This window comes from Lissotriton vulgaris, chromosome 2_1 (assembly GCF_964263255.1).
Source record: "Lissotriton vulgaris chromosome 2_1, aLisVul1.2, whole genome shotgun sequence".
In the NCBI taxonomy this organism is placed as follows: domain Eukaryota; kingdom Metazoa; phylum Chordata; class Amphibia; order Caudata; family Salamandridae; genus Lissotriton; species Lissotriton vulgaris.
The window spans coordinates 1,719,502,647-1,719,516,820 of NC_141687.1; the positions used below are offsets into that span (position 1 = coordinate 1,719,502,647).

The 14,174-nt window shown below is 41.6% G+C and overlaps 1 protein-coding gene across 2 annotated transcripts in view; it reads right to left on the reverse strand.

Moving 5' to 3' along the window:
• Window positions 1-14,174, reverse strand: part of SYT8 (synaptotagmin 8) — a 210,212-nt gene that overhangs the window by 66,275 nt on the left and 129,763 nt on the right. For both annotated transcript variants that reach the window (XM_086957719.1, XM_086957720.1), the window contains exons 2-4: window positions 12,414-12,571; window positions 4,387-4,550; window positions 2,679-2,774 (exon numbers count right to left, since the gene is read on the reverse strand). In XM_086957719.1, the coding sequence (XP_086813845.1) occupies window positions 2,679-2,774; window positions 4,387-4,550; window positions 12,414-12,525 (372 nt within the window). In that variant the 5' untranslated portion in view covers window positions 12,526-12,571. The remainder of the gene's footprint in view (window positions 1-2,678; window positions 2,775-4,386; window positions 4,551-12,413; window positions 12,572-14,174) is intronic.

The window sequence follows — 14,174 nt, forward strand, 5'->3', positions numbered from 1 at the left end:
GCATTCATTGGCAAATACTGGCATTGACAGTAACTCGCTGTTTTTCCCTTGGTGAAAAGTCATCAAATCAGTTTCAGTCATGGCAGTATATTGTCTCCCCGAACCTATTTTAAGGTGGTATCTATTAACAGAACCCTACAAGCACTCACCTTTCACTTTATCTATGCAGACATCCAGATGCAAGTACAAGTGGGGATAGGGGTGCTCTATGCCATGACAGTCAAGGCATTAATGAAAAAGGAGCATTCAAGCAGTGCTCAGTTATACAGACTGTGAGATAAAAACCTCCAATAGCTAATTTCTCACATCACCCTCCCATTTCCATACCCAGCAAAGACAGGTCACTGACTGCACTCAAGGTAAAATTAAACAGTGCCTCGTAGAGAACTCAACATGCACCTGAGTCACCCAGAAACTAGGACTGGGCAGTAAACTCTGCTCCTCTAGCGGAGTTCACAGAGTTTTTCCCACTCAGCACTCCACTTGGAGTGTGGAGTTCCAGGAAACCTCCGGCAACCTCTTCGTGGGGGAGTTTTTTCTCATGCGCGGTTCACCAACATTAAGTTGGCAAGCGCTACAAGAAAATCGGGTGCTAGACCGCCTCCCGGCAAGATTTCTGAGGTTGCGGCAGGTCGCTACTGCTACTGCTTGTGTTGAGAGAGCTGCCACTTGAGTAGAAAATATCCATGAGCAGCAGAAAGAAGCGGTGCCCTCTAATGCGCTGTGTGGTGCCATTCACACCAATTATACAGTGTGGGTCAATCTCTGGGTGCTAAATATGATTGCAAGCAGCGTGATGTACTAAATTCCGCCTCTCATGGAACTCTGCGGCATCTTGCAGAGCTTTTAAGTAACTACGTGGAATTCCATGGAGTGAAACATTGAGTTCTGGCCACCCCTACCAGAAACCACCTTTGCCTCACTATGGGAAAGGAAAACAGCTGTTGTATTTGCATCTGCCTATATGCCAGCTTCGGTACCAATCACAGGCACAAGAGGAATCTTGATTGAATCAGCTATCAAACACAGAGACGCTACAAGATAATGATGCATTGGTATCTGCAATGCAGTTTTGTAAATTGATAATAGAAACCAGGACAAAATAAAAGATAGTAAAGGCTTTGGGGATCTTAACATCCCATTATGTATTGATAAAATCTAGTTTTCCTGCAAAACAGCCAGCTGTGCCTCAAACATATAAAACACCTCTGCCATAAGAAGTATGGAAAATCATCTTTGTTAAATGTATTCAAGCAAAGATACACATTAAAATAATCATGTTGAAACATTGAATCCTCTTCTTTACGTTGAAAAATGTCCAATAGGATCAAGGAAAGCAGGACTCCTGCTCATTAGATATTATCTGGTATGTAGATACTCTGTGGCTCACGGTGTGTGCTAAATGTTTTTAAAACATTTTGTACATCAAAGTTAGTGCCGATTCTATAACTGTCCCTAAATGTAACAATAGAAGAGATGCTTTCTGCAATTGCCATCTTAAACCATTGCTTAGCACATAAATTCATGTGTGCAGGACCAATGTTACTTTCTTGTCTAGTGACTCGCCCTTCCCTACATTTGCCCATAAGCAAACCACGATCACCAGTAAAACATACCTGAATAGGGATCATAGCACAAACTTAGGAGGTAAAACTGTACAGATAACAACAAATTTGGATAGAAAACATGTTTTCATTTTAATATTACGCTGGGCAAATAATTGCACAACTTCACATGTGCTCAATCAGGGTTTTGACATGTGCCATTATTTGGGTTCCTATGGTATTGTATTGTTTTTCAAATTTCCAAATAGGTAACATTTTTGGTGAAAGGTTTCTTTCTTAAGTAAAAATTGTGATACAATGTAGTGTGTCGTTGCTCACTGTTGCATGGGCTTCGTACCACTAAATTTCATGTGCCCCTAATCCTGTTGTGAGATTGAGAATGATCTTGGTTCACAGTTTAATTTTGTCATAATCTATAACATTTTGAAATAATAGGATCCCTAGGAGAAGGTCATTTACCGACCCTCAAGTTGGCATGGTAAATGATTCACAAAGGGGAGCTGTCCTACTGGAACTGACAAAAGCCTCAGAAAGAGCAGGTAGATGATAGGACCACTGCCTGCTTATTTTGAACTAGTCGCAAACAGGAAACATTTGTTTAAAGGCAGCACCTATCCTTTAAAAGGGCAATGGTTGAGTTTTAAAAAAAGGTCTTTGTGAAAGCTAATGCAGGGATGGAGACTTGCAGTCCTCCATCTCAGCGCTCACAAGTTATGACAGTGGACGGGGCCGGCTTTAGCTTTGGTGGCGCCTGGTGCAACAATCGTTTTTGGATGCATCGCTAGTAGCATTCCTATTTGAAAACCAGACGGTGTTCAAATTGCACATGCCTGGTTTGCAAATGGGATAATACAGTTGCCCAAAGTTCCTAAATTCCTGACATTTAAGTCATCGGGATGTTCAGAAAAACACTTTTTAGTCAGAACCGGGACCTCAGGGCATCCACACTCTTCGTCATTCAGTGACCGCTCTCTCATTCACATACAGAAGAGCAAGCCTTGGGAACTCCGCAACCTAAACAGAACATTTCTGAGAGCTAACATGAAAAGATGAGATGATGAGGAGTTTGGGCCTGCCAGAGAAATACATTTGCTTCCATGCACACAGCCATACCTCTTGCTTGAGAAAATTGTACTCCAGAGCGTACTGCAAGCTTCCTTTCTCTGTGCTATTAATTCTGTCATCCAGATCATCCATGTCCGGCTGCACCTGTAGAGAGAGTTGGGAAAGAACAAGAGATCACATGGTCTGTGAGTTACAACCAACACTCTACTGGAACCCCTAATGACAGTGAATCGCATGGTCTGCGAGAGGTGACTCACACGGTCATCAAAGATGAGCCAAGAGACTAGAACCTTGCATGAGCCATGATAAGTGATCCACACTGCACAAGACCAATAAAACCAGATGATCACAGGGTCTATGAGTAACAATAGATACTACAATGGGACCCCTTATTCTTGTAGATCACATGCTCTGTGAGGGGAGACCTACAGTCTCCAGCACCATCAGCCATCTCATGGTCTGGGAATTATGAACCACACTGCATTCGATCATGAGCCATCACGACCTTGCATGATCTGTGATTGGCGAGCCACACCGTGCCAGTCTATTGAACCAAGAGATCATGTAGCCTGCGAGTGAAGACCCACGCTTCACTGGACCCATCAGATCACAAGATAACACGATCTTTGAGTGACGACAAACACTGTCTTTCACTGTAAATCTTGACATGAACATTGTCACACAATGCGACTAATCCCAAATCCACATGGTTGATTTCCTACCAACCAACATTTTGAGAATTTGAAAAGAAGCACGGTTGCTTCATTAAAGTAATCTGCTTTTTGTGCATTCAGGAGCTAGCGCGATGTAAATAAAAGGTCGAAAAATAGACCAGCACATGCTTACAAAGCATGCACTTTGAATCAAGACATTGACCCTTTGTTTACGGAAAAGCTTCCATGAGCAGCAGTCACCCGCTGAGGGAACATGCCAGCTTCATCAAGCCTGCAAAGCTAAACTCTCTGCAGACCCCACTGGCAACCTTAAATTTCTCAGGTTCAAATATATGCTGCCAGAAGCTATTGCCTTCTATAAGCAACAGATCTTAATTTCAATCTGTTAACAATTCACCAGAGACAAATCACTTGCTCTCGTATTTCTGGTGCTGACCAAGAGGTCTGATATTATCCATGGGGCTCGGAAGTGGCCACAAGCATTCACAAAGGGAGAACTTGTCATATTTGTTATTTGTAAGCACTTTATGTTGCTTAGCACATAAATTCATGTGTGCAGGATCAATGTTACTTTCTTGTCTAGTGACTCTCCCTTCCCTACATTTGCCCATAAGCAAACCACGATCACCAGTAAAACATACCTGAATAGGGATCATAGCACAAACTTAGGAGGTAAAACTGTACAGATAACAACAACTTTGGATAGCAAACGTGTTTTCATTTTAATATTACGCTGGGTAAATAATTGCACAACTTCACGTGTGCTCAATCAGGGTTTTGACATGTGCCATTATTTGGGTTCCTATGGTATTGTATTGTTATCAAATTTCCAAATAGTTAACATTTTTGGTGAAAGGTTTCTATCTTAGGTAAAAATTGTGATACAATATAGTGTGTCGTTGCTCACTGTTACATGGGCTTCGTACCTCTAAATTTCATGTGCCCCTAATCCTGTTGTGTGATTGAGACTGATCTTGGTTCACAGTTTAATTTTGTCATAATCTATAAAATTTTGAAATAACAGGATCCCTAGGAGAAGGTAGGGGGTGGAAGTTAGGGCTGACAAATACTCTGGGACTCACCAGGCTGGCTGTGGTGGTTCCATTGACGCTGCCCAAGTTGATCCTCTCTTTGTTCTTGCCCGTCTTCTTCTTGCGGCAGCAGCACTTTACCATGATACAGATGATGCAGAGCAGGATGAGCAGGCCCGCTGCCGCCGCTATCGCTATCAGAGCCCATTGTGGTACTGGTGGGAAAGAAGGTCGAGGAGTGATTAGAGTGTGAGAGGAGGGACAAGAGGTGAGATAGTCAGCAGAGCAAGAGGCACAATAAAGGAGAACATTAACTAGAGTGAGCAGAAGAGCAACTAAAGAGCGTGACGAGGTGATACAGATGGGAAAGTGAGAGAAGCGATCAAGGAGAAAGCAGAAGAGTGACGAGCAAGAGAGAGGAGAAAGCAGTGAAAGGGTAGAGTGAGAGGAGCGATCATGGGGAACAATGACAGGACTAGGTGAGCAGAAGAGTAACCAGTAAGAGTGAGGAGAAGAATATGAGGTAAAAGAGAGGAAAGCGGGAGGTGAAGAGCAAAAGGAGGGAGTTTGGAGAAGATCAGGCAGAGAGAGAGAGAAGACAAATAAAGTGAGAGGAGAGAAAAGAAAAGAAACGTGAGAGGAGAGGGTGGGGTGAAAAAGATATAAGTGTGACAGGGGACAGTGGAGCAGCAGAACAAGAGGAGAATAGAAGGGACAGAAAATAGTAGGAATTGGTGAAAGTGAGAAGAGGATAAAAATGAATGTGGTGAGTGAGTATGCAGAAGAGACAGAGGAGACAAGGACATGAGTGGAAATAATGAGAAGAAAAGAGGGATAAGAGAATAAAGGAGACGAACAGTGGAAGAAAAGAAAAGAGATTATAATAGAGAAGGAGAAAAAAAGAACAGAGAAGGGAAAATATGAGACAAGCAAAACTTGAGATTGAAGGAGTGCAGGTTAAACATAAAAGGATGGGAAGTCAAGAAAGAGATTGACGACAAGAGGAGAAGAGAAAATAAAGTAGGGGAGTGAATGACAACTGATGGAAACAGAATATGCTCTGAAACAATGCTCGTCCTCATGTAAAGTGCTCTGATACCTCCGGGTCTAGCAGGCACTATATCAAACTTTTCAAATAAATAAATAAGAAGACAGTATGAAGAGAAAGAAAATGGAAAAGAATAAAGTGTCCGACAAAACGCCATCCTATCTTCAAGACATAAAAGATGTCCTAAATAATTTGAAAGATCAAGTATTTGATGTAACCACTAACCTATTAATTGGACTCCATGTAGAAGCTCTGTACATGATCATCCCTCCCCCCCAAAAAATATTGTCAGTAAACATCAGTTTCTGGCAGAGGCACAACAAGAAAAAATTACCCCCACTGACTTCATCATGTGATGTGTCGCAATAGTCATGGTGGAAAAAAAATTCAATATAAAGATCAACTTTACCTTCAGGTAATATGTACTGCCGTGGGGAATACCTTTGCCGCAAGTGTGACAAATATCTATATGCATAGGATTGAACAAGCACAGATCTATTCAGAGATCAATTCATACTATCCTTCCTTTATTCTTTAAAAAGGTATATAGATGGCATCTTCATTACACGGAGAGGTAATGAAACAGTAGCTCGGGAATTCATCAAGCGGATCACTGACTGTGGCCCACACTTGAATTTTACCCACCACAACTTCTGTTTTTGGACCTCTGTTTTAGGGCACAGAATGGATACCTCAAGACGGAGGTTACAAGAAAACTGAGCAACAGAACTGTCCTTTCAGCCTGTAGCAGTTAGCAGAAAATTTGACAGTAGGGCAGTTCCTATGAATTGGACAGAATTGTTCTCATCTAGGTACATACTGACAACATGCTGAAATCCTAACCCAACAGTTAGAAGTAAGAGGATGCCCTAGAAGGATAATTGACGAGGCATACAAACATGCCAAGTATAATAATGGTAAAACTCTTCTTGCATCTCACAAAACGACCATCAGGTGAATGCCTAGTGCGCGTGACAACCTACATACAATGATATGTCAAATGAAATAAACAATCAATCAATCAATAATGGAACATCCTAAATACTGAGAAATTTCAGAAAGAGCAAACTTCGTACACATGAGAAAGGCTTGAATACTATACCTTATATGTCTCTGAATCTAAACTCTTGATATACATGTAACCTCTGGGGTTTTTTCAGTGGCAAGGTTTCTTTCATGGGTCATGAGGTAAACAAAATGAGGTACATTACATCTTGATTACCCTATATATGGTGACATCTCACTACATGGTGATAACCTATTCATGAAGTGAGCCACAGAGTCAGTGAAAAAAGAGATAAGTACTGACAGTTTCCTTTTTTCCTCTGTTGCTTATTAAGACTGTGTTTTAGATACTGTGATCACCTGACGTGGGTTTCAATCACCTGTTTTCCAGACTAATAATCAAGAGACCCATATAGAGGGTACCTGCGTCACGGTTCTAAATATATATCCTGCTGTTGATTAGGTAAAATAACTACAAACAACAGAGAACCCCATTCCCTTTATGGGTCTCCGATGTAGCTTATGAACTTGCTTGTTCCCGGATTTTTGATAATAAATCATTTAGTTTGTATTTAATTTAGTTGTAACTATACCACAACAGATGTTCTGAGGTAGTTTTCCTACACAACTGTACATTGTGTTTTGGTTAACAATCGCTTTGGGAACAAACTACATCTACTATCCCACTTAGAAATCCTGAGTAGGCATGTGACATGATGCACGTCCATTGTTTTCGACAATGATAAACCACACCATCGGCATTTGACTTCAGTTTTTCTCATTTCTGATTTACATTTTAAAATAGGATGTTTATTGATCTAGAACTTTGTGCTGTTTTATAATCCTTAATTTACTGTCATAGTTGTGAACAACATTTCCCATCAGTGCTCACTTATGAGCGCGTGACGAGCAGGAAATAAGACATGCAATACTTGCCTTTTGTTGAAAGGATGCCGATGACACTCTTCTCTTTATTACAAAGAGTGAGTGAACCAGGGCTTTCAGTGCGTAGCTTAAAACGCATACGTTAAAAATCTGTGCTTAGTATAGTGTGCCTCCTGAGGGGGCGGGGGCGTGGCCAACGCACCAAACAAGATGGCTGCGTAGCGGGTGAGCTCTTTTATACAGATCCCGAAAAGTGTTCCGTTCGGGAGGAGTCTCATTATTGCGGACATCAGAGGTGCTGGAATTTATACCCCCACAATGCGGGGTGCTTCTGAACAACTTTTCACGCTGTTTACATCATTTTTAGGCTTTTCTGAGGCACGATTTGGCTCGCGTTTTAGCGGCCACCATTTTGTCTTTTTCTTCTGTGAGTGCTTCGCATCACACAATGTTCCTCTCTACCTCAGTTCACAGTCTGCAAATGTTACGGAGCCTTTACTCGTGATTGGATGCCTTTTTCTTCTTGTTGTGGACTCTTTGCTGGTGTTCCTGTGACCTTCCTGGCATATTTTTTAGATGTTTTCTTTAATATGCTGCAAAGCAACCACCATTTTGTTTTCTGCCTGTTTTTTTCTTCTCTTTATGAGGTGAATACTTAACCTTTTCATGGTGGCTTTTCCTTGCCTTTTGATTTTATATTTCTGGTATCTGCAGGCAGCTGATAGTGTCAAATCTTTTGAAGTTTATTATTTATGAATTGGCATTATTGGATACGAGAGTTTAGTGTCATTCACTGGATTTGACCATACTTTTTATTTTTTATGGGGTGATTGACAAACCTTAAGCTAACTGCGTCTTCTAAAGTTCCTAAGTGTCCAGACTAAGACTCAAATTCCATTGGCACGGAAATGGAGGACTCCCCCTCTCAGAAACCTGATACTTCCTCGGGCACCATTCCTAAAGTGCAGTTCTCAAGTAAATTGCCTGCAATTTCCACCACAACACCCTCCTTCTTCAGCAAAATCCTCCTCGTCAGCCATGAATGTTATTCTTGAAGCGATCTGAGCTCTGAAACACTTCATAGTAGAAGCCAATAAAACATTACAATTTTTGAATGATAATTGGTCTTCTCTGGACTCGCGAGTGCTCATTGTGGAACAGCGAATGAAGTCTCTTGAAACTTCGTGTTCTTGTAGCTCATCTCTGGAATCTAAAGTGTGTTTTCTAAAAAAGCAGGCGGAAGACTTGGAAAACAGAAATCGAAAGAACAACCTCAGACTTTATGGTCTTCCTGAACATATTGAAGGCTCCAACCCAACTACCTTTTTTCAATCTTTTTTGCCCAAGCTCTTGGATTTACCTGCTACTACTACTTTCAACATTCAAAGGGCCCACAGGCTTGGACCGAAGATTTCTGCGAAACCTTGTGGTGTCATCATGCTCTTTCTGCAATACACCGATCTTCTTCAGGTTCTATCAGCAGTCAAGACCAACAAACACATTTTTGGGGAAAGTCACAGTCTCTTCTTTTCCCAAGATGTAGCTAAAATCACAGCAGATCGTCAGAAAAAGTTTCTTGAGTATAGTGTGCCTCCCTGACTGGTATTTTTCGGCTTCTATCATTGCATCCAGATATATAATACAACAAGGAATACTACACCTGCTACAACAAGCCAAGACTAATGGCTTTGTCAATGCTTGTTAGTTGCACCAGATAAATGAGCAACAACTATGGCTTCGTTGTATAGAATATTGAAAAAGCTTCAGTTCTGAAATGATGAGGCTGTCAAAGAACTATATTGAGTCTCTTTGAAGTCACCTCAAAGGCAGTGAAGGGTGGCCCTGCTTCCCAGTTAAGATTTCTTTTCACCGACGCGAACAGACTACCGCTTCCGACCTGGCATTATGCCTAGATTCTGAGAATTATCGAGCCAACTTCATGACCAAAGAATAAAGAAACCCTTGCGGAATTGGAATTCTTTCCAGGATACCTGAAACAAAACAGGTCTTGCCCATACAAACCTGCAAAAATCCTGTTTACCCTAGGGGGATAGGGGTGCTCCCCCTGTCAAAGGCAAGAATCAAGTTTAAGAAATTCACACTCATTTTCTGGTGAGTAAGGGATTGGGACCTCCTTCCCCTCAACTTAAAAAAAAAAAAATAATTCACCCTGAGGGTGAGGGCAAAAATGGAGATCCCGGTAGAGACCCATCTCAGCACCTCCTTTTTACAACAGCCGGTAGTGAGCACCGGCTTGATCCGGCCCTTTTAAAGCCTTGAAGTGAACTATTTCCGAGTAAGGAGCAGGCTCTGTCACTCTTCCATGAACTTTTCCCTTTTCTCAATATGAATGTATCATACTACGCTATACATTTAGGAACAATACTTGTTTTTGGGGGACGGCGACCATTTTGTAAGTCAATAATGTGAGAGGTAGAGTCACGAGGCAGCAACAGTATTGCTCATAACTTGTTTTGCTCATTTCCACAAACATTACGTAGACATGATACGCTCTATCTAAGACATCTAATATCATTCTTTCCCCTATGTTATACATGCATTGATATGAGGTATTAATATCAAAAACTCAAGAGAGTTACTATTGAAGTCGGTTGCCAAGCTAAATGTTATAATTTAACTCTCACAAACTTTACCTTTGAAAGGGCTAAAAATAATTTAGGTGTCATTTCCCAATCTGTACTTCAGAATCTCCACAGCTCTTATCCTTAACGTGTAAGTCTAACTTGGACTTTTTTAGGGGTAAGACATAAAATAATAGGAGAAACGACCTAATTGTGTGATGCATCAGCCCACCATTGGAAAAACACATGCATTTTGCTACTTTTTGCCTTGAATTCATATGTGAATCTCGTACAAACAGTGCTAAGGTATGTTTGATGAGTCATGATTTCCTCTGATTATCTTCGTTCACAGATCCACCACTATTGGAACTGGTGGCAGTAATGCGGGAAGGATCTGTGGTAAAAAAATTCAAAGTATTGATCCTATTGAGGCAATTTTAAAACAAAGAATAACAGTTTATGCTCCTGAACAATGCCTACTTGCACCTATTGAGAGGGCTGAAGCACATGACCAACACTAAGGGGTGAATTATTCCCTTCATCTTAGCTATACCCACACAGGGACAGTAATAACAATGTTTTAGATCCACCCCATTTTACTTTCTCATCAACAAGTACCCATCATAGGTCTCATGAACAACATTTAGTAATTCTGCTGCCTTGCCAGGGTTGTAGTCCACGCTAGCCAGTGTGAGGAGGAGCCCTATGATGAAGCATGCCACCAGACAGGTGAGTGAGGGATAACATCCTTTAAAAGAAAATTGGCCCAGACAAGCATCAGACTAAATGATGACCCAATGCTTTACCAATTCTTTATCCTATGGGTACATTTGGCTCTTATTGCGATTAGAAGAGGGATTGGACCCCCTAGCAAACATCTTTTCTCCCTTTCTAGTAGTTATTAAATGCTTGATTCTCCAGACAATCTGCCCTATGGCGTGATAACAACGGAAAAGACCAATTGCTTTGCTTCTTTATAATAGTATTCTTCTCAGTATGATACAGAGGTACACAAACAGTCCGACATGCTCCCACAGCTAACTTGTATGAAGCATCCCACAGCTAACTTGTATGAAGCATCTGCAGGACCTGGATTGGAACAGGTTTGTGTTATTCCAAGAGTCTTCCCTTGCTCTCAGCTGCTCATGACTGTAAGATCGATACTCACTCATGGAAGAAGCTGTAGAGTCTATCGCAATGTAAAGCCACAATTCTAGGTGACAACTGACTGGTGCCTAGAGTAGGGGTCATTTTTTATCATTTGATCAAATGCACTTGAGACAGTGAGTAGAGTTCTCTTATGGGGTGTTTAGCCCCTTCGCTGCAGGGGTAATTCCCCCGCTGTGCTGGGGGGCAAGGGGGCGCGCACAGCGCTCCCATGCTCATTACGAGCTGAGCTCGTCATGAGCTACAGTGCTCCTGTGCTCATGACGAGCTCAGCTCGTCACAGGTGCATTGGTTCCCGTGGAAGGCTCAGCACAGCAGGGGAATTCTCCCCGCACCTCAGCGTTCCACGGCCCATGACGAGCTGAGCTCGTCTTGAGCACCGGAGCACCGTGCCTCTTGACGAGCTCAGCTCGTCATGAGTATGGAAAAGGTTAGGGTGCTATGTGCATACCTATGGTAAAACACAGTAAACTGTCAAATGCAGTGCGACATCTCTATTCAATAAAGAAATTAACCAGTATAAACCTAAGGTGAATAGTACATCTTCATTGGGCCAAACAGGCTTTTGTATACTATCATTCTCAGGCTTTCTCTGTGTTATGTGAGTCGCTTTACTAAAATCACTACACCAGCCCGACTCCCAGGGCTGCCTTGGTTCAACTGGCGATCAGTCAGGTAGCATTCCAAACCGTGCCCACTGTGCTAAAGCAACCAAGCAGTACCTCGCTGAAGATGCCCAAGCAGGCCGAAACCGGTCTTGGGTTGCTTGCGTGCTGGGTCAGCGAGGATCTGACTTGCCATTTGGGGCAGGACTGTTCCAGAAGGAATAGGACGAAGGCTGATATCCATATGTCTGGGTCATATTTGAGGTGGAGCAAGGAGCAAAGGGATTAAGGGGTGGAATGCTATGATAAGTGTTTGGCAGTGGTTAGACTACCTGCAAGCATTCCTTCCATCAAACTATGTGTGTTTGTATGAAGTGACTACCAGTAAAGGTTTGAAGGGTACATGAAGCATACCCTAGAGGAGGAAGCTGGTACAGAAGCAATAATAGAACTAAAGGTGGTCTGGGGCAAGGACAAGGGAATCCTTTGGGGATGATGGAGTGGCAAGCCAGTATGATAGTGCAGACGCAAGAGTGGATTTATGTATGTGTTTTGTCTACGATGAGTTTCCATAAAAGCTGGTTAAACTATGTAATGCTTGTACCAATGCATGTATGTATAGCACACCATATTACACACATGCTACAGAGCTGCTGGCTGAGTCCAAGGTTCACAACAGAATAGACATACAGCTGAGACAGGCGGAGAACACCCATCCTCCTGGCAAGAAGGCGACCTTTGCTCTATAAACTACAATTATAATCACATAAGTGAATGTGTACTTACAAGGTATTTTGTTTATAATGCCATTAATGAAGTTCGGATCCTCAGTGGTGGTGGGTGTCTTTTGGGTTGGTTTGTCTGAAGTTGAGGAAGTGTTTGTGGCTTTGGCAGGCATGGCTTGGATGTTGAGCTCTGGAAGAGACCACACAGGAAAGGACAATCTGAGGAAAGGAAAGATAAAGTCCATTTAGTATTTCCTGACTGCAAGGTTCATCTCAAGCATAACATGAAAGTATTTTTCATCCCTGATAATGAGGAAACAATACTCTAATCATAGCCTCTTCAGGTATACAAACTGCACTGTTTCCAAAAGAGTATTTATTTATTTGAGAGTTTTATATAGAGCTAGCAGGGCCCGCGGGTATCAGAGTACTTTACATCATTACATGATTACATCGAGATAAGGTACAGCAAATCAGTGAATGTTTAAACAACAAGGTAACTATATAGGTAAGAGCAAGTCAAGTCTGTGGTTAAGTATAGGATAGGGTATGTTGCGGGGGGGTTCACACAATGGCATATTTGCATTTAGCATAGTCTCTCTTTCTTACTGCTCATGCTCAGAAACAGAAAGGAACATCTACATGCCAGCAGTGCCCTAACAGGGTTGTCTGCGTGTTACAAATGTCAAATGATAGTCTTTGCTGATTGACCCTAGAGGCTATAGAGAGCTTTGGTGTTCCTATTGGTAGGCCTTATGTGTGTTCTGGGTGGTCTGAGTGCATTATTTATATTATGCTTCATACCCTGGAGTTATTTTAGTTTAACTTTACAGCTCTTTTAGAGGTAATTTCTAAATGTATCAAAATTACGATCTTTAGTAAAATGTATTAAAATGTTCATTACTCTACATCTGTGCTCTGTAAGGATTCAACAATCTGGTGAAAGCACGGTTCCCCTACTGTCACAGCTCATGCGTGGGGTGTATCACATGGTGAGAGATTGGCCATCGTAGTCCATACAGGTCCTTACCAATTTGAGAGTGAACAGTATCAAATCAAGAACTTGTTGTTTATTTGAGTATATGGAGTCACCTCAGTGGCATTAAAGACCCAATCTATTGCAGGTGCTGTTAAACCACCAAGGAAGTGCTGTGTGTATTCCTCATATGTCAGAAGCCAATGTTACTAATTTTAGAGCACCTATTCTTATAATTTTTCACTCCATCAGCTTTTCTGCCAAATTTTACGAATTTCTGTTTGTTATTTTACGCTTAGCAGAAACAGCTTTCACCACTATACAATAGGATATAAGCCTTACAGCACTACCAGCTACTCTTGGTAAACAGGTGCTTAGTAAATGCATCAGCGGACATTTAACACATTTGGCAATTCATTGCAACACAGTTGGCAATGTGCAACAATGTACAATGTAGTGCGCACACATACTGTCATGTATCCACATTAGGCATGTTCACATTTCAAGTTGCCATCTTTGATTGAACGTTGACATTTGACACACATTTGCTTGCATGCTTGTATGGATAATGTTCCTGTAAATAGATTTGCTCACATTTATACATCTTTATAGGCATTTTATCATATGTATGAGAGCTAAAGCTCACTGTGCAAAATCGTATGTTTATTATTAAATACACCATTAATCCATCTGCGTATAAGGAAACCACCCAGTCATTGAGAACGTCATGTAACCTGCATGCCAAGGGCTCTATAGCGAGCGCAAAAAGTAAATTGTCAGAGGACTACCCTGTAAAGCAGTGCAATAAAGAAAATATAATGCTAATAACCGAAGTTAATATAATTT